The sequence below is a fragment of the Budorcas taxicolor genome, chromosome 11 (assembly GCF_023091745.1).
Source record: "Budorcas taxicolor isolate Tak-1 chromosome 11, Takin1.1, whole genome shotgun sequence".
NCBI classification, from domain to species: domain Eukaryota; kingdom Metazoa; phylum Chordata; class Mammalia; order Artiodactyla; family Bovidae; genus Budorcas; species Budorcas taxicolor.
Window position 1 is genome coordinate 8,449,494 of NC_068920.1, and position 20,663 is coordinate 8,470,156.

At 52.9% G+C, this 20,663-nt stretch overlaps 1 protein-coding gene across 1 annotated transcript in view; it reads left to right on the forward strand.

Annotated features, from left to right (window-relative positions):
* The window catches only part of DUSP22 (dual specificity phosphatase 22), a 41,875-nt gene that overhangs the window by 6,806 nt on the left and 14,406 nt on the right, over positions 1-20,663 (forward strand). The window contains exons 3-4 of the mRNA XM_052648692.1: positions 2,412-2,494; positions 19,631-19,680. Coding sequence (XP_052504652.1) covers positions 2,412-2,494; positions 19,631-19,680 — 133 coding nt within the window. The remainder of the gene's footprint in view (positions 1-2,411; positions 2,495-19,630; positions 19,681-20,663) is intronic.

Below are 20,663 nucleotides of genomic sequence, written 5' to 3' on the forward strand. Positions count from 1 at the left end.
CCTCCTGAACCTCCCTTGCATCTCCCTCTCCACCCCACCCCTCTAGACTGTCACAGAGCCCCTGTTCGGGTTTCCTGAGTCACACAGCAGATTCCCGTTGGCTATCTGTTTTGCATGAGGTGCAGTAAGTTTCCACCTCACTCTCTCCGTACATCTCTCCTTCCCCACCCCTCACGTCCTTGGGCATGTTCTCTATGTCTGTTTATCCACTGCTGTTCTATCTCACTAACACTGTTTTTTAAAAAAAGGAAAAGAGAACATATATATAAACAATTACTATGGATATAAGTTTGAGCAAACTCAGGGAGATGGCGATGGACAGAGAAGCCTGGTGTGCTGTAGTTCATGGGGTCACAAAGAGTTGGACACGACTTAGCAACTGAACAATAACAAAACAATTATTGATTTTCCAACTTCGTTCCTGGGTGGAGTCAGAATCTGGAAGATCCTGGCCCACAGTGTCTCCTCCAACTGTGCAGACCCTCCCCAAGACCCTGCCACCCCAGCAGCTCTGAACGCCTCTCCTGCTGGCTGCCTCACCTTGTCTGGGAGCCTAATGCTCCAGCTTGACCGTTTCACTACTTGTCCAAAATATAGAGGCTGGTGGGGATTGGAAAATCACATTTGAGTTAAAATGTGGGGGATGCCTGTCTCTGGACCCTAAATAAGTCCAGTTCCTGCCAAGTTCAAAGCTCACCTAGATCACAACTTGGTGTAGTTGGAGGCTGGGTGGCTGGATGAGTCCCCATGTAATGGATTGAGAGGCTGTTTGAGGTGGTTGGAGCAATTAAGAGAGTCAAAATAAAGCCAACATTTTTATATTACTTTTAAAGATTATTTTCCTGACTTTAGAAGTGGTATATGCTTATTGAAGAATATTTTAGAACGGTGCTTCTTCGTTTCTACTATTACTCACTAAGGCTTATTCGGAATGTGTCCCTGCTATAGACCTTGAACTAAGTTGGAGCCCAGGAATCTGCCTTTTTTAAAAAATCCGGGAGGTTCTTAGGCATGTTGAGCTTTTACCGCCATCTGTTTTGAACACACACACACGCAAACGATAAAGAAGAAGCAACACGCGTCTCTGTCTCTTCGGATGGCCGCTGCCTCTTCCCTGCAGCAGCCGCCCCCGTGCTTGCTGTCCCTCCGCGTTCACAAGTCGAGTCCGTATTGGGCTTGTAGTTTGGCGCCTGCTCCCCCTCTCCCCTGTTTATGCTACATCCTGAGTGCTTTCTCACAGCGCTAACATTCTCCAGAAACAGAATGATCAGACATCCGGTCCTCAGTCATCTCACCCTGTGTCACTTTAGAAAACGTGTCCCGGGGCGTGGGCCTCCTTGTCTCCCGCGGCACCCTGCTCTGTAGATTAGCAGGAGTTCCAGCTTGAGGGGATTCGCGTGGCTTTCTTCTCTGGGTAGGTTCATAGGAAGGGAACATAATTTGGTATCTTCTTCGTTTCATATGCAGATAATTTAATAGCCAGATGACTTATGAATTACTTTGTTTGGACTTTCCAGAAAGTATCCATTTTTAGTTTAGCATAAGTGGATACAGTTGTTGTAAACCACCTCACGCCTGCATCTGGGCCCGTTCCCTGCTGCTGGACATTACAGTCGGTTAGTCTCTGGCAGGTTCCTGTATCTTAGATAGAAGATTGTTTTGTATTTAATTTTACCCTAGATTACTAGTCATTAAGAGGTAATTAAAAATATTTGAAAAATCTTTCTTTTTCCATGTTTCGTGTGAATCGCTACCGTGAGGGTGTGCAACTTAATGAGCATCAGCTACAGCATGACTTAGTGGTTCATTTCCTTCAAACAGCAATAATCATCATTATAATATTTATCAGTCTACGTACTTTTCAAGTTCTATATGACCACTTTGTATCAAGAGACTTGTCAGTCAGAAATAAACCGAGTTATCTTCAGAATACCTAAAAGCAGTAACTCTAGATTCCCTTTGTTGTTCAGTCGCTAAGTTGTATCCAACTTTTGCAACCCCATGGACTGCAGCACGCCAGGCTTCCCTGTCCTTCACTGTCTCCTGGAGTTTGCTCAAACTTATGTCCATTGAGACAGTGACGCCATCCAGCCATCTCGGTTGTCCTCTCCCCCTCCTGCCCTCCGTCCTTCCCAGTATCAGAGTCTTTTCCAGTGAGTCAGCTCTTCGTGTTAGGTGACCAAAGTCTTGGAGCTTCAGCTTCAGCATCAGTCCTTCCAGTGAATATTCAGGGTTGATTTCCTTTAGGATGGACTGAGTTAATCTTCTTGGAGTCCAAGGGACTCTCAAGCACCTCAAGCACCACAACTCAATCACAAATTTCTGAGAAAGAAACCTGCAAGCAGCTTGGTGCTTTTTCCTTAAGGAGTAATTCGCTTGCAGAAACACTGGACGCCCCCCTTTCGTGGCAGATGCCAGAGATGCAGAGCAACCGAGCAAGGACAAGGTGGCGCACGCCCTGTCTGTGCACGGCAGCGCCAGGCCGATGCTGGAGGTGAGGGCGCAGGCCACGCACCCGTCCGTGCGGGGCCCCTGGGCGGGGGCCGGCCAGGCAGCGTGCGCTCGGCAGCGACAGCTCCGGGCCCTGGCTGCGCTGAGCCTCGCTTGGCCACGCCTGGGCCTGGGCCTCGGGCTGGGCTGGGCCGGCAGGGGGTGCTTCTTGTTCTCACCACCCTCCTGTTATGTCACCACCTTGACTTTCTCGGCTGAACGCCGAAGAACAGGCTGATGCAGTGTTTCCCGCTAGATTTTAAGGACATCTAAAACCTATTTTCATTCCTTTCAAAATCACCTCCTGTTTTAGAATCCCAAAGATTTCGTGCTGCTCGTTTCCTGCCTTCTTTTTCCATTTGCACTCAACTCTCATTTGCGCCTCGGAGGACAGAGATTTCCTAGTGCTTCCTAGAGATTTCCTAGTGCTTCTCTCTGCAGACAGTCAGTGAAGAAGCTGTTGTTGTGTTTCAGGTTTTAAAGTAAGTAGGATGTGTCTGCCTGTACACTGATTCCAAAAACATCTTCAGTTTTACCCTAATGGATGGTTTGAGCTGTTGGCTGGGGGCACAGTCTCTCACTATTTATTAGCCTTGACAAAGCCCAAGCTACCTCTTTTCAGAAAACAGTGTGAATATGGTTGTGCAGTGTGTGTGTGTGTGTGTGTGTGTTTCTATTTCAGGGTGGGGTATTGGAAGGGAGGTGTGGCTCATTCTGGAAGAGCCACATTCGTGTGGCTCATCATTCAAGCAGGTTTCACTAAAATTCATATTATACAAGAGTAGGTAATATATTCTAATTTCAAAGGTATCAGTTTTACCTGGCCATTAGAGCTGCCGGATTTCAGTCAGTGTCCAAAAAGATGAGAACTTGGAGTAATAAGCAGTTCAGCTGGCATCGCCGTAAGAGGGCCGCAGGAGCCGAACAGGCTCTGGCTCTGGATCCGAGCTCGCAGTTCCCTCTGCTGCTTTGGCTCGTGGTTTTGTTAAGGCCCTATCATCTGTGCTGCAGCATGGTTTCATTGGAAACCACAGCAACAAAGCATCATTGTTTCGGAGGCTGACATCTCCTTTGAAAATAGGTATCCGTTTTCCATGTATCAACAATAGTTTGTTAAACACACGGCCAAGCGATGGCCTCGGTGATAAGCTAAATGTAAGCTGGTCATGACTGACTTCCTCTTCAATCACAAGATGAGGCTTAGGTTTCCTTTATTTTAATAAACTGCATCAACGTCCTGCCTACCCTGACCCTCCAGGCTGCCTCGTGGCGTTGTACCCCACTGCCCACAGCCGCCATCACATAGGAAGCCAGCCAGGAGTCTGTGCCACCTCCACTTCTGCCCACAGAGCTGGCCTTCAAGTCTCGGAGGAAAGAGCCCCACCCTCGCTTGTCCCACCCCCACTTTACACACAGGAGCAAGGGCTGGAGGGCTGGCGAGTGGAGCCCGTGCGATTGCACCCTGGTGTAAGCAGAACACTGCTGATGTAAGAGTGTCAGTGCCCTGGGCAGACTGTGTCCCTCACCAGCCGTGACTGCGTGTCCTCTTTACTCTCTGTGAGAAGCAAGGGGCGCTGTGCCTTTTCCCCATGAGACTGCCTTTTTCATCCAGAGATGTCCTGTTTCAGGCCTTGGGTGCTGTTATTATCTCACTCAGTAAGTACTTTCCTGTGATCTCATGTTGCTTCAAGTTAGACCTGTTTTATAGCATAACATAGTTTGTCACTGTCCTTCTTATTTTATTCATTTTTAACTTCACGAGGGATTCATGAGTATGTTCTTATTTTAAACATTAAAGCAATAGATTCTCTGATTGCACAAGTGGGAAAAACAGGCATTAAAGTGATGTGAGTGAGCCTGCTCGCCTTCAGGGAGTGGACAGAGGGAGTCTGCCAGGGTCCCGAGAGCTCTCGACCTTCCCTGAGCCCTTTACCTGACGCGTGAATGTAGTCGTCTCTCTTAAATCCCAAACTCAGTTCCAGAAGCCCTAGTCTCTCTAGGCTGAGACGAGTCTGGGAAGTCGTCTCCACGTTGTGCTCTCCCTGACCCTTGGAGAAGAGCAGGACCGGGATGGGGTCAAAGGGACGAGCATGTGCCGTGCTGAGAGGCAGCCTGGCGAGGGCAGGCGGGACAGGGCACAGGAGACGACAGGGCCGCTACCTCCTTCCCTGTGTGGGGTCTTCAAGGCCCAGAGTGTTTATGGGATGTGCCCCAGCTTTCTCTGGGCAGACCCAGGCTGGGGCGGGCCAGACGTAGGGAGGCAGTTACTGTCTAAAACTGAGAGGTTTGGGTCCTGACACATCCCAGTGGAAGCTCTAGGCATCTGGAGACTCTGGCTGGGGGAGTGCCAAGTCATGCCTCCTGGCGGGGCCCTGCCTCCACGGGACCACCTGCTCATCACCAGGGCCCGGGAGCCCAGCCCGCACAATGGCAGCGTCCTGGCTGCTGTGGCGTAACCGGACCCGGGGCCTAGCACATCACCTCTAGCAAGTGGCAGAGCTCGGGAGGGGCCATTGCCTTGTAGCTTAATTTCAAATAGGAATTAAGCCCAAACCGTAACTATAACGTTGAAGGAGGAACATCCCTTCCTCTGACTCCATGTTGAGGGCCGGGCAGGGGAGCTGCTTCTGCTGAAAACATTTCCCTTTTTTGTGAGATGTGTCTTCAGTGCCTACTGGTTGCTCCAGATTTGAGGGGGTGGTGAAAACTGCTGTCACAAAGACAGCGCTCTTTCAAATCAGAAACCCCATGTTGTTTGTAGGTGCTGAGGAAGTAATATTGAGCAATGCAAGGTTTCTCCCTTCCCCTGAGAAAAGAACCAGAGGCCTGTCTTTCTAATGTAAGAATTTCAGAGTTTGTTTCATTTTTCGTGTTGGTATTTAACCAGAGCACCTGCAGGAAGCAACTATTTTCCACTTTTAACAAAAATACTTTTAAAGTATTCTCATTCCTTCACTGGGCTAATGACACAAAGAATTCAATTTTAAAGTGATTTCTATTTTCAGATTAAATAGAAAAAAGTAGTTTGCATACGTATATTCACAAGAGGGCATGTGTGCGTGCCGGATAGGTATTTTGAGCTTGAGTTCAGCTTGGATATTCTTCCCATTTTGAGTTGTGACTTGTATTTTGAACCGTTTATGCATTTGTTTTTGTTTTCAAGATTAGGATGTTTTCATAGGCCAGCATTTATTCCTGGCGATTCCGTTTTATATCTTCTTTAACACAAAAACCATTTTTTTGAGGTGTCCGGGCTCAGAATTTAACATTGTTGGTTCTGTTTGCAGCTGACCACTTCTGCTGGCTCTGATCCTTCCTGTGTCTGTGTGTCTGTACATATAGGTGTGTGTCTCCCAGAGACGCTGGGTCTGTGTGGACGGTGGTCCTGAGTGCCTGAGGGGCTCCTGGAGGGGCTGGCCCCCTGCCAACCTGTCTGTCTGGTGGCCGCCTCTGTTTCTCGCCCTCAGAGGCTTTGCTGCCTTCCCAGATGTATATAAGCCCATCCAAGGTGCGCAGGGGCACTTGAAGTTTAAGAAACTTGCTTCTGGGGCCACGTCTCTCTATCTCCCTCCTCTTGCCCCCGACCCCGACGAGTCCTCCCGTCCCGCAGAGCTGGGCCCAGCTCTCGGTCTGAGAAGGACACTCCAGGGCCCACCAGCCTCAGGCCTGCTGCCCTTTCCCTGTAACGTCTGCAGTCGTCAAATGGCGTCTGACCCCTGTCCTCCTGTGCTGGTCCTAGGCCACTGCGGGCACTGGGTTTCTCGGTCTCCCCAGCACTCAGCCCAGCTCTCGCTCTGAGAGTGCTTCTGACAGACTCCGTGCCGAGTGCTTTTCAGCTTCACCGCCAGGTGAGAAGCCATGTCTCTGGGGTTCTGTGACTAACTTCAGGGTATGGAAGAAGAGTGGAGTCTCACCACAGCGCTCTGTGAGGTCAGAGGTCGGGTAGCGCAGGGCTGCCTCCCCGGGCACCCCCACTGTCAGGAAGCCCGGTGTGCAGATGCTTGGCATGCGCAGTTGGTGTGGCCTGCAGTCCAGAAGAGCCTGTTGCTAAGCTCCCGCCACCAGCTGACGCTCCTGTAACTCTGACGGGTCTGTCTCTGTGGTCTTCCAGCTGCCTTGGGTCTGCATCAGAAGCCTGGTCCTACAAGGACAGTGCCGTCTCATATACGGACAGTGGGTGATTAATTAAAAGAAGACTTCCCACAGCAAGGCAGGTGAGGTGGGGGCAGAGTTCTCTGAGACCTCATCTCAGGCCCCGGGGGCTTGGAGGCAGACCGTGGAAAGCTGAGAGGACTCCCCGGGCTCCAGGCCTGCGTTCCGATTCACAGGGAGAACTGTGAATTCCCCTTGTCTTCCTCAGAGGCTTCCTAGGCAGAGCCAGCTCTGCCCTCCTCCCAACCTGGTGACCTTGCCAGCTTGGCTCTTAGGACCCCGAGCCCCTTCCTGTCCATGACCTTCACGTCACGGGAACTATTGCCACGAGCCAGAGCCTGTTGGACGCCACACGCCTCGTCCCAGGCACACGGGTGCAGGCAGGAGGCTCCCTGCGGGTCTGCTTGTGAGCCTGTTGGATGCCACACGCCTCGTCCCGGGCACACGGGTGCGGGCAGGAGGCTCCCTGCGGGTCTGCTTATGAGCCTGCTGGACGCCACACACCTCGTCCCGGGCACACGGGTGCAGGCAGGAGGCTCCCTGCGGGTCTGCTTGTGATCAGGAAGCTGGAGCTGGCCCTCACACCCAGCAGAAAGGCCCTGGCCAGTGGTGCTCTGTAGAAAAGAAATGCTCTGCAGCCATTCAAAAAGAAGAGGAGGGCTTATACGTATGCAGAGGAAACAGTTAACTGCTAAGCAAAAGAACCAAGTTGTGGAATAATACCCACACTGTGATCCCATTTATGTACATTACACATTAATAATGTACTGCTGTATGTACAAATATGGGGCTTCCCAGGCGGTGCTAGTGGCTAAGAACCCGCCTGCCAACGCAGGAGACTTGGGTTTGATCCCTGGGTCGGGAAGATCCCCTAGAGAACGGCATGGAAACCCTCTGCAGTGTTCTTGCCTGGAGAATCCCATGGACAGAGGAACCTGGCGGGCTGCAGCCCCTAGGGTTGCAAAGAGTTGGACACAACTGAAGTGACCTAGCACGCATACACGTCCATATATGTGTGTAAAGGCACAGATAAGAGTTTGCAGGGACCGTGTCATACTCCTAGGATTGACAAAGGGGAGTCAGTTAAGAGAAGAGGGTGGGAACACAGAGTGTCACTTTTTTCTTACTTATTTTCCTCAATGGGAGGGTCTTCATAGTATCTCTTTGGATGGAGGGATCATGAAAGGAAGATGAGCAGGTGGCCACCTCTCAGAGTCTGGACCAGTGAGAGGCAGGCTGCCCTTGGATGTCTAGGCATGGCTGGAACGGGCTCTGTGTTTGGCAGCAGTGTCCCCCATGGATTCACAGGTACATGTGTGACCTCAGACGTGCTGCGTGCTTGCCATCTGTGGCCAGTGCCCACAGAGTGCCTCTTTCAGACGTCCCGATCTTCAGGGGGACAGCCCGTGGCACACCTTCTGACTACATCCATCTTATTTTCAGCATCAGTTGTGTTTCCCTTCGACTGCTTCAGTTGAGTGAGTTGATGCCCTTTTGGAGCTCACGGATCCCCTGGTGGCGCAGGTTGGACCCTGGGCAGGAAGTCCTGTTCGGAGTGGCTGGCGTGGATGAGTTCGGTCACTTACTGGCATTGCCACCCGCCACACTCTCGTCACTGCTGCTGAGGTTCAGGGCCTTGAAAGCTGCTCGCTGTCGGGCCTGGGGCAGCTCTCAGCTTGACAGCCATCGCCATCTCTCCACTGAGTCCTTGAGTGTCGGTGACACGACCTGCACTGAAGCCTTGCAGGTTTCATGTGTTGAGGTAAATTTGTTTGAAGCCAACCCCAGACTTAAATAGAAATGACTCAAATAGAAATGATTATGGTAGGTATCGAAAACTGTCTAGTAATCTCTCTTTCTTAAATCCAGCTGTGTCTGAGTTCCGTGTGTGGGGGCAGTCAAGTGCAAAGAAGGCGGCCCCCCACCACGCCGGTCCCTGGCTGCTGGCCTTCTGTGTCAAGTGGAGGTCTAGAGCTGGAATTCCAGCTTGGGTGGGCCAGAGGGGCAGAAGGCGTCAGGGGTTTGTTGGCTCTAGAGAGGAGAGAGGCCTTCTCGTCTCTGAGTGAGCGCGCTGTGCTAACTGCCTGGCCCCCTGCAGCCCCTGCCCTTCAGCTGTGGGTGGTCTCTTGACTTCGCACGCTTACTAGTCAGCCTCTCCATGCAAGTGAAGACTCGCACAGCACTCTCCTTCCTAGACTTTCCTCTCAAGGCCCAGTTTTATGAGCATCTCCTGTTGCGCCCCCTGCGTGCTCAGACCTGAGATTTGTGCCAAATCTCTGAGATTTGTGCCTCCTCGTGCGGGGGTGGGGGTGCGCCTGGGTCAGACCCCTCCCAGTCCTCTGGGGGGTATGACGGGTAGGATCTGCCGGGACTCGCACACCAAGGGCTCAGGAGAGGTGAGGACCGTGCCCTCTGCCTGCTGCTCCAGCTGGAACGGCAGCCTGGATGCACTGCGACAGGACGGCCTGCAAGAGCCGGAGCAGGTGGCCGGGGCGCCAGCTGGTCTGTTTGTGAAGAGCCTCGTTCCGTGGGCTGGAGGCTGGGAAGACTTTGTGAAGAGGAGTGATGAGGCAGCCTGGCAGGACTGGTATGTCCGGTTCAGGGGGAGGTGTGTCTCAAGTGGAACCAGCCCTTCCTGAATGGTCAGGAAGGGGGAAATGAGCCCTGGGGCCGTAGGACACGTGTGGATGGCGGCTGGGTACCGAGTGGCTAGGGTGGTCAGCACGGTGGGACTAGGGTGGTGCCATCTTCAGTTCTCTTTTTGGCTAAATTGGGCGTTATTCCTCGCGTTGAGCAAATGCTGGTTAAGTGCATAGCTCGTAGCAGGGATTGGATATAAAACACAGTGAGAAGTAAGGTGCGGCCCAGCACCAGGAGATGGGCTTGGAAACCCTAAAACCATGCAGACTCGTGCCTTCACTGCAGAGCTGAGGGGCTGGGGCTACCTCCCGACCGGGTCCTGCGGACCTCGCCACGGGGCCGGCACCATGGAGCGACCCCGGAGGATGAGGGGGCTAGCTGGGGAGGGGCAGAACCTGGGGTCCGGGCAGCACCTGCGGGGGGCCCAGGTGTGCAGGCATAGGCAGGCTCCAGGACGCCAGAGGGCTCAGCTGAGCAGGTCTGCAGGGAGCCAGGCTGGAGGGGGCACAGGGATGATCAGGGGAAGTTTCATTTGTCAAGCTGAGGAGTCTGAGCTTCATCTTGTGTGATGCAGTCAGCAAAGGTTCACGAACAAAGTCAGGTGACACACTCAACGTTTCCTTCCCAGGAGGTGGGAGTCGGTAGAGCTGAAGGACTGTCGGCGATCAGACGGAGGGCATGCTGCACTCGTGCCTGAGGCTGATGGAGCACACGCTCTTGTCTTAGAAGGGCCACAGCCCGAGGGGACTCCCTTCTGTGGGGACTTACCTTCGTGGGGCCTCAGTCTCAGTGCAGCAGACCGGAGGGAGCCCGCGTGTTGTGGCGGCCGGTGGTGGGCCCATGGGCGTTGGGGGTGTCACAGGCTCCTTGGGAGAAGGGCCTTCAACTCTATAGTCAGAAGTGTGAATGAGCAGTTAAAGGTGGTTAGTTGGTTAAGACCCAAAGCAGAGTTAAACGGCTCTATGGGGGCTGTTGTTGTTTTTAGCCACAGGAAAAATACTGATTTAAATGTAGCCTGGCTTACTGAAGACTGGTTTAAGCAAATCTGCTACCCGCAGGTGCTCCTCTAACTCATTCTTAGGTAGCTGATGGCCCTGGGCCCTGCGCCTGCCAGGCCTGCAAGGGAAGCGGGCCCACCTGGCCCGAAGCTTGTGGGGAGCAGCGGCCCCAGACAGTAGGCTGGCCTCGCTGTGGCCGAGGTCCTGCCGTCCCCTCTCTTGCTCTGACTCCTGGGATGGTTCGGAGCCTGCTTGTGCCCTGAGGCAGAGGCTGGTGTCGGGCCCCAGGTCTGGATGGAGAGACTGTTCCTCGCCTTTCAGTTGTCACCACAAGGAGCACAGATGTCGTTTCAACATTCGTAACTGGGCAGGGTGTCTCCCCCAGCTCTGCCCTCTCGTCCGAGGGAAGACCAGTGAGTGCGTGGTGAGGGGGCGGCGGCTGCTGCAGCCCTGGCTGCCAGAGTGGACGCTGTGCGTCTGGGTCTGAGTGGGAGCCTCCTCCTCTGGAGCGCCAGCTGTGGACCTTGTCCCAGCTACAGGAACCACGGAGCCTGAGAAAGGAGAGGCCGTCCAGCGTTGCTCGCCTAGCTGGGAGGGATGCTCCCCGGACCCGTGTGGTCGCCTGGGATCGGGGCAGCAGAGTGGAGCCCGGACCTCAGCTTCGGCCTTCTGGTCTGGGGAATGGTCCTTAAGCCAAGACATTTAAAGGTCATTCCAGAATGTGCTGGCTCTCAGAGTAGTTGGGGCCTGGCGATAATGGGCCTGGTCCAGCCTGAGTTTACCTGTTCAGCCAGACCAGTCCCCCAGCCTCCAGGTGGAAGCCACACCCAAATCCACAGATGGACCCAAAGCGACTGAAGTCAGGCTGCGTCCATACAGACGCCCTGACTCGCGCTCCCAACTCGTGCGCCTGAGCTGACCCCTCCCCACGCTCCTGCTGCAGCCCCTGCACTCGCTCGGGCTTCTTGACCAGTGCTTTCCGCCAGGCATCTTTAGGTCCTGCCCACCCCAGGGACCGCTGGCCTCCCCACACTGTTCTCCCCCTGTGCCCACTGCGAGAGGATGCAGCTGTCAAAATAAAAATAGCCGTCAGATTGCTTTCAGTGGCAGCCGGTGGGGAGGGAGGGAGGGCCTGGTGAAGACTGCCCTTCAAGGAAGGCCTGGGACGCTGATCAGCCTTAGAGCCAAGTGAAGAAGCCCCCGGTCCTGTTGGGGGCTGGGCACCCACACTGCAGTGGGACCCATGCGCCAGGGAGCTCAGTGGCCTCTGACCCCCACACGTACCCCCCTGAGAGAGAGAGGACGCACTTCCTGATGCCCAGGGGAGGCAGGAGTCATGGGCTCAAGTACTGGCCGGCACCGCGTTTGTGTGTCCTGATCTGACCCTGCCCCCACAGGACTGGCCAGCTGCCAGGCTAGGGACAGCAGCCTGCTCTGGGTCTGTGTTTACTCACCCTTTCGGGGGTCTAATCCCACTTGGAGGATGCGACGTCATGCCCAAGGGACCTGGAATGCTGCTTAGGAAGAACTGCTCAAGTTCTGAGGCTCGGAAATGCGCCGGAGGACGTGCGGCAGCCTGTAGGAAGGTCTCGTCCCGTCGCGAGGGGTGGAGTCTGGACTCAGGTACTCAGTTACCTGTGAAAGGGGCACAAACAACATCCCAAATGCTCTGCTCCTCCCCGAGGCAGGAGCCAGCACCGTCCTTCCTGCAGAAGGTGAGAATGGTGGGCCTCGTGTAGTCCTGGCGGCTGGCACACGACCCTCCAGGCCCCGCTACCTCTCTGCAGCCTGATCTGTGCTGGCAACAACACATGCCTTGTTCCTTCACCAGCACTTCCAGCCACTCAGCATGTCACACATTGAATCTTATCTCCTTGTTTAAAAGAGTCCTGTGCTGGAAGGAAACCCCTCGGTCCCTCTTTCTAGGGAGCAAGGCGCGGGGCTGAGCACGAGCGGTAGTTTGGAGTCGGGCGACCCCGCCGTGTCCCCACGCCTCCCGCACGAGAGACGAGCTCCCGGTTGTCACGGGACTATGGGAAGCGTCTCCATCTGAGCAGGGCTCGGCACACGTCCGTCAAGGGCCAGGTGGTGAGTGCATCAGGGTGCTCTCTGCCTCCCCTCTCACCCGTGTCGTGACAGGAGCCACGGGCGGCACGCAGATGGCAGGCGAGGCTGTGTCCCGATGCACGTGGGCCTGTGTGTCAGCTCTGGTCCTCATGGCTGGGTGGCAGGGTTCGCAGCAGGCACACCTCAGTGACAGAGCCTGCGTGTTCCTGGAGCCCACATCAGGCCTGAAGCTTGGGGCTACTGCGTCCCCAGTGCAATGCACACCTGAAAAGTCCTGAGCACCCGGCCTGCCTCCACTGCAGGGACGTTTTTCCACGGTTAGTGGGTCCAGCCCATGCGTCCCGTGGAGCCATTCAGAGCATGCAGGACACGCACACAGAGGCTGTCGGGCTGCCTGGCTGGGGCTGTGCATCCTGCCAGCCACAGGGATGCTGGCTCCCTGGACACAGGCTCTCAAGGCACGCAGGCGTTTAAGATCCAGAAATGGATCCCCTCCCTTCTTTCAGTGACCCATTATTGATGATGGCTGGAGAGAGAGGAGCTAGGCTGCAGCAAGAACCGAGCAAGGACCCAGCTTGACGGGGACGGTCTGACGGGGAACCCGATCCTCCCACGCCACCACTGTCCTGTCCTGGCGGCAGTTAGGGCAGTCTCTAGAGTCCGCCCGGGGCAGAGAAGCAAAGCAAGGAGGGCTTTCTGAGGAAGCATCCCGCCCCCCAGACTCCTGAGGGAGAGAAGGACCCACAGGGCCTCGGGAGCACAGGACGCCTGAGACACGGGCAGCCAGGTGGTGGGCTAGGCGAGCTGTCGGGGGCAGGGGGATGGCGTTGTGATGGAAGGTGGGGCTTGGGAGGGTCTTCTTCGCTTTGCTGACGGGCTGTTTGACCAGCCAAGATGGACGGCTAGATGAAGCTCCGCCTTCGTGTCTTTTACGGCGGACTGTCCACTGATCACTCCCAGAGAGAGCTTCATCCACGGCAGCTGTCAGCGTGGCCGTGTAGAGTCAGCACCCGTTAGGTGACCCTGTAGAGTTGCTCGGTTTGGGGAGATTTTGCCTAAACTGTTCCGTTTTCATGAGTCACGTCAGGCACACCCCCCAGCAGGAAGAACCCAGAAGAGGGTTGGGTGGTATGCCTGGCGTGGCCTCCCCATCGCCCACCCGTGAGGCCCAAGGAGCTCGGACACACCAACTGTGCCCACTTTAGCAAAAGGAGTTTGAGCAAAAATGAGCACTTGGCTTCTCCATCTGTGGACCTGGCCAGTCAGATGCATGTCATCTTTTGACTAACCTGAAAGAAGCCAACAGGTGCTGGAGGGCTCTCATTTGCATCTTCTCTCACAAAATCAAACTGAAGGCTAAATCTTGTCTCTCCACTCTGACCTTCCCACCCCTCCCCACCCACCGGGCACCACAGAGTTCTTGGAAGTTGTTATTTGTGGTAGAGTTTCCTAAATTTAGCCGGCGCAGAACAATCAGTGGCCAACGGGGACGTTAAGAAAATGCATCGTCAGTTTAGAGCCGGGACTTCAGACGTTTTTATGTGCAGCTAAGGGAGGATTGCCTTCTGCGTGGCTTTCTACAGTAGTTTCTCTGAGACTTTTGCTGGGGTATCAGCAGCTAAACAGAGAGGTGGCGGGACCCCGCCCTCTGGACCTTCCCTGCTCAGTGTTCTATGCTGACGTCCAGATGCAGTCTCTGTGCATATAATTTGTACTATTTCTCCTTGAAACACTAGCTGGGGACAGTTCTTAAACTGAGGAGAAATACTAGTCCACGTGCCAGGACTTGGGTCTGGCTTCCACGTATATGAATGATCTGGGCATCCACGTGGGCTTTCTCCACAGTGAGACTCTGCCAGGGTGGGGGGCGGGTGAGCAGTAACAGACCGCGGGGCCGTCAAGCCTGGCCCGTCTGTCCGTAAGCAGTTTCAGGTCAGCAGTTGCCATCTTTTGGGCCTGTGACCTTTAAGAGTGTGCCCAGACTGATTTTTTTCAGGGTTTACCTACCTTTAGGTTTATATAAAAGTTCAGAAGCTGTCAAATTCATAGGGAAAGTAGAAGGTTCTGAGGGGCTGAGGCAGGGTGGGAATTAGGGTTTAGTGGGGAGAGTTTCTTTTCGGGAAGATGAAAATGCTCTAGAGACAGATGGTGGGAATGTGAACGGACACATGTAATGCCAGTGAGCTGTACGCGTAAAATGGTTGATCCTGTGTTACGTATATTGTACCGCACAGCAAGTGGAGACCGTGTCTCAAGGAGACAGACTTTTTTTAAATTAGTGGGCTTGTTTCTGATCAGGTGTGAGACAGTTCAAGCTGGATTCTTTCTGGTGTTCTGCCTCTGCTCTGGACTCAGCGTTCTGGGTGAAACTAGCTCTCCTGGGGTCTCAGCGTGTTTTCTCAGACTCTGCAGTGCAGCCACCAAGCGAGCAGTCGAAGGAAACCTGGTCTTTTCAGGGGACCCCGTGCACACCCGTGCTGCTGCTGACACTGCCTGGGAGAAATGAGAGAGCGAGACTTCTGATTATGTCGTTTTGCCTGTATTTCCCGATATCCATCCCATAGGAGTTCCTTCGCCTCCCAGTGACGTTTCCTCGTAGGTTGTAGGTAGGCACAAAGGAGTTGTGTTCTCTAAGGGGTCTCTAAGGGATCTCTTCTCTCTCTAAGGGGAGAGAGAAGACAGCTCTGCAGGGCTTGACTTTCCTTTGAAAAGTAAAATGTCAGCAAGGTTCTTCAGAAGACTCTTACTTATGATGTTTCAGAAAGAAAAAGGCAGTGAGTTTTAGAAATTGTACTTGAAACAAGCGAGAGTTTGATCCCTTTACTAGTCCTGAAATCAGACCCTTGGCCCTGCTTTTCAAGTACTTGCCTATGTATCATTTTAAGTATCATCTTTAGTTTCAGGCCCCAAGAAAGGCGAAAACCCTACTCTTGGTGGTTACTATGCTTGTTGAAACAGAAAACTGAAAAGCATTAGAACTTTTGAGAATACAGTTAGAAAGCTCTAACCTTTTGTTCAAGACGAGCCTCTGGAATGCTTTCTGAACTTCCTTCTCACTCAAGTGCTAAGTCCTGCTTCTTTTACAACCTAACACAGAAGCTTCATCCAAAACGCTGTCCTTGGCAACCCCACCTCACTCTGCCTTCTCCCCTGTATTTCCCTACATTGTGCCACACTAACTGATGCCACTTGCATTGTGAACATTCAGCACATACGTTTTTTGCCTTTTCTTCCCTCTGGCTCCCATTTTGTCAGTATTGATGCCATTCTCAGGACATGTGAGGACATTCAAAGTGTCATGGAGCCCAGGGAAACCTGTCTTTGCACTTCAGGGCCGCTCTCTACACTGATGGTCTGTAACTTGACATTTATCAGCTCCAAAAAAGCTTAATGTTAATTGCCTTTCCACCAATCACTTTTTGGAAATACTGAATTGTTATTTATTTGGTAAGAATTTTATTTCAAAAAACATAATTGATTTTAGGGTTTTTAAAATAATAGGGGTCATATGAGGGAGGAAATGCCACCTAACGCATGCTATAATAATGGAAATATTGGTGCTATTTCTATTACGAATTTTTCAGATTGCTGTAGAATTTTGCCCTACAATAAGATATCCTTTCTCTTTTGCTAAACTTCCCATAGCTTAGCTAAACACACCATGACCCTTATTCCTATCTCTGCGAACTCCAGCACTACAGAGTGGGCCTTTGTTTAGGTCCAAGCAGATGAAGAATCTATTCCAAATCATCCTGAAACATTTGCAGAGCCCTGTCCTCTAATATTGGATAATCTCAAGTGTGTCCAGCTTTCTTGTGAGCGCTGAGGCCCTTCAGGCTGCCAGCACCCTGGCTGCTTTCTGAATTAGTAATTAACTGAACTGTACACGTGTGCAGGCATCACAAGCCTTCTTTCAGGCACCTCATGCTCTGCACTCTGGCCTCCAAGGAGATGCTTTGTGCTTTGTTAATGACTAAGCCAGGATAAGCAGACGTCCTCGGTGGTGCGCACTGGAGCCTTTTGGGCAGTTTTGGCCCCTTTCTTTGCTCCATTTGCATGGTTTGCTCCCTTCGTGCTGGAGGTCACGGTGAGCGGCTGGGGCGGGCGGGCTGGAGGGCTGGAGGTCACGGTGAGCAGCTGGGGTGGGCGGGCTGGAGGCTGACACCTGTGCCCCCCGCACGGTGTGGCTCTGGTTATCATGGCCACCAGAATAAGGCTTGCATTTCACAATAGCTTTCTTTCCTTCTACTATGCTTATAATAGGTCTTCACCGTGTTCTCATCATTCACCAGACATTAGTAAGTACCTGCAGTGTGCCAGGCGTCGTTCCAGGGAAGGCTATTATTGTTGTCATTGTCTTTGAGAGAACAAGATCTTATCTTTCCTATTTTCTGTGCCTTTCTTTGAAGCAGAGGGTCCCCAGATTTGTGGCCAGGGCTGCTTGTCCCTCCGCAGATGCGTCACAGACGGGATGCCGTAGCGGCCACACGCCCATCCCAGCTGGCCCGGCTGAGGGCCCCGCGGGGCCAGGAGCAGTCTCAGCCTCTGTGGGGCCAGAGGGGGGGCCCCGGGCCATGTTGCCTGGTTTTCTCCTGCTGTGTGGGGCCGGCCCCTTTCCCTTCGTGCCTCAGGTACCACCAAGGGGAAGGAGACCCCGTCAGGGAACCTCGAAGAAGCAGAGTGCGTCCGGCACACCACACTGGCGTCGAGCGTGGGCCGAGAGCTGTTCAGCCGCCTCCTTCTCTTCCTCTCCTCCATTTCCCTCTCTCCTCCAGACGCATGGGCTGGGCTGGCCCTGGATTCTGCTGGAATCGAGGGGCTGTTGGTGGGAACATGTAGCGGGAGCTGTCGCCCTGGTTCCTAGGTACCAGGTACCAGGACCCTCTGCGTGTGGCTGGGTAGCTAGCCGCTCAGAGCAGCAGCGCCAGGAGCACGGCAAGTGGAGGCTCTGGAGGACCGGTCGGCAGGGAGCGGGGGACGCGTGTGGGAGGGGGGCATCTCACAAGCTTCTGGGCCCGATCCACAGCCAACCCTCCCTCAGGAGCGAGAGGAAAAGAGTGAGCAGGTCATTTCAGTGGAGAATTACGAGCTGACCAGCGAGCCCATGTACGCCACGGCTTGTGCGGCCTCGGGGAGGGAAGGCGTGAAATGACGCCTCCCGCAGTATCATTTCCTTTTCGCTTCTCCTGCTCTTTAAATCAGGGCTCTCGACGTCTGTGGTCAGGAGGTGCATTAGAACTTCAGGCAGTTGCCTCGCCTTTTCCAGTGGAACAGAGGAGCCCAGGGAGAGGGGACAGACAGAGGCAGGAGACAGCGGGCGTTGGGGGGAGGCGGGCAGCCTGTGGCTCACGTTCTTCCCTGCAGCTGACCTTGCGTTTCCCCTTCGCCTGTGGGGCGCTTGGCCCCCTGTGATGTGCTGCTCTGTGGATGAGTAGCAATAAAACTCATCTTCTTTAAAACCCAGAAGGCCTTTGTTAGAAGCTGTAATGATTGACTCAAAATTTAAAATGTGTGTATGTGAGAGAGAGAGATAAGCAGGAAAAATGTTGTTTCTGGCCTCTCTAATGGTTGGAGACAGGCAGGGGAATTGTGTCCCCTAACCCTGGTGACTCATTTGAAAAGACCCTGATGCTGGGAAAGATTGAAGGTGGGAGGAGAAGGGGACGACAGAGATGGTAGAGTGGCATCACTGACTCAATGGACATGAATTTGAGTAAATTCCGGGAGCTGGTGATGGACAGGGAGGCTGGCATGCTGCAGTCCATGGGGTCGCAAAGAGTCGGACACGACTGAGCGACTGAACTGAACTGAACTGAACCCTGGTCTTAGTTGCAGACAACAGTTTCCACTCTGAGCCATGTCAGCAGAAAGGGGCCTTTTAAGAAAAAGTCCAGGCTTGTGGTCTCCTCAGAAGAGCTGGACAGACAGGCTGTCTTCTGAAGCTCCAGGGACAACATGCAGGCCACAGTGCACAACTGCCCGTGGTGACCTGCTGCCACGCCCACCCGGCACTCCCCACCCAGGGACTGACTCACAGCACGCCATCATGACAGGGCTTCCGTTCCTCCCTGCCCAGGCTGCCACCTGCACCTGCTGAACAGGTGCTCTTCACCTGTCTGACTCTTCCCGTGACCCGTGTCCAAATCTGCCTCAAGCAGGTGTGTCAGACGACGAAACCAGGTCCCAGGTCTGCACCCCAACAGCAGAGGTTGAGAGACAGTCCGTGTAGCTTCTGTGTCAGAGGGTGGGGTCTACAGCACCAAGGGCCACGTGCCCCTTACAAGGCAGCACGGGCAAGCACAGCACGAGGGCCCTGAGCGTGTGAGCCGACGCTGCAGTTTCAGTGCCAACTGCAGGAGTGCAGAGGTCTTAGAAATGATAGTCTGGCTTAAATGCTGAGGGGCCCGTGGTTGTTGGCACGACGACTCGCCGTATTTCTCCTTCATTTACTCTCAGGTTGGCTACTTTTCTAGTTTCTGGTATGTCCCCCCATGGATTTTTTATGACATGGTGGCTATATTCTGTTTGATTAGGCTATCATGAGAAAAAGGTTTAAAAGTGGTTTATTCATTAAGAAGTCTTCATGGAGCCATATTGCTTTGAAAAGTTTGCTGAGATTTCGGAACTCTGTACTTTCACCCGACACTGTAGAGTTTTGGAACTGTACCTTAAGTCCCTTCAAAGAAGAGGTTTTATTAAAATTCGAGTTCAGCATGATTTTTATAGCACGAATTTGCATAAACATTTTTATAGATTTTTATAGTGAACAATATGAAGTTCATTTTTTTTCAAACTGAGTCATTCTTGTAAAGAAATTATTTGGGATATAAACTTTTACAAGCAAAACAAATCATTTCCAGAGTGTGAAGGTCCAAGCGCTTCTCCAGTGACTTATGCTCTCCCTGTCCTGGGACTGACACACAGCGCGTCGTCATGACGAGGCTTCTATTCTCAGTGCTTCCTTGCTGGCCATTCAGGGTCTCCGGTGAAACAGATTTAAAAATGGAGAATATGAACGTGCGTCGGAGGGGATAGTTTTGAAACTCAGCAAGTGGACACTTACTGAGAAGTACTCTAATTATTTCGCTTTTCGTGTGCATATGGTCATGGAAAGTAACCAGGAACCTTAATTAAAGTTTCCCCCCAGTTCCTTGGCAACAAAGGATGAGTGAAAAACTTCTCCTTTTTATTTTTTATATTTTGACCCGAGTAAATAGTTCCTTTAAATATGTTTCTCCACTAAGTATCATCTTTTTATTATATATATTTTTGTCATTCCACAGGGGGTTAAATACCTGTGCATTCCAGCAGCGGATTCACCATCTCAAAACCTGTAAGTTGGTTTCTTTCTGTATTATTTGGACATGTTAAAGGAAAAGGATGTGCAGTCACAGAGCAGAGGAACCTTGGTGCCTGGCAGCTGCCCTGCTGCGAACAGGAGGCCCTCCAAGCCTGAGCTCCGGGTGGCCAGTCCTTCCACTGAGCAGCTCTGGCGGTGTGTGTGTAAGGGACTCATTTTGTAAAGGGTGTCTCAAACCATGCTTTAGCACGCTCACCTTTCCCTGTAAGCTGTTGCATTCTGTGCAATAGAAGCAGAACATGAGCCGCAAATGCAAGCTACACATGTGATTTTAAATTTTCTAGGTACCACATTAAAAAGTAAGAAAGAGAGAGGTCACAGCAATTTGAATAGTACGTTGTATTCAACTCAGTATACCCAAAAGTACCACCAGTGCAACATGTGCTCAGCATTTTACGGATAAGATATTTTACATCGTTTTATTCATACTGAGTCTTCAAAACCTGGGGTGCTGTTTACACTTACAGCACTTTCCATCTGGACCAGCTCTGTCTCAAATGTCCAGCAGCCCCACGTGGCCAGTGGCTACCCCAGGGGCCAGAGTACTTGGGAAGCTTGTCTGAGTTGAGAGACCAGGCTTTTCTGATTAGGAAGGTCCTGCCCTCTCCTTCCCACAGCTGGAAGCATCTCCATCCAAGGAGAGAGTCATAATCGCTCTCCTTTCCAGATCCCCGTGGTCATGTGAGGCCCGTGGGGCTGGGTTTGGGTGGATGGGGGACAGGGATCACAGACCCACGAGGTAACAGCTGGGACACCACCCTGCTCGGTGTCTGGAGGTAATGTGGGCCAGTTGACTTTTTACTGAGCCTGGATTTGAGCCAGACAGCTGAGAGGCTCAGGAGCTGAGGTCATGGCTGTCCCAAACGTCCATTGACCAACTCGTTTTTGCTGCCTGTTTTCAGTCAGACACAAGGACCCTTCCAGATGACACATAGCTGTGTTTCAGCAGGAAGAGC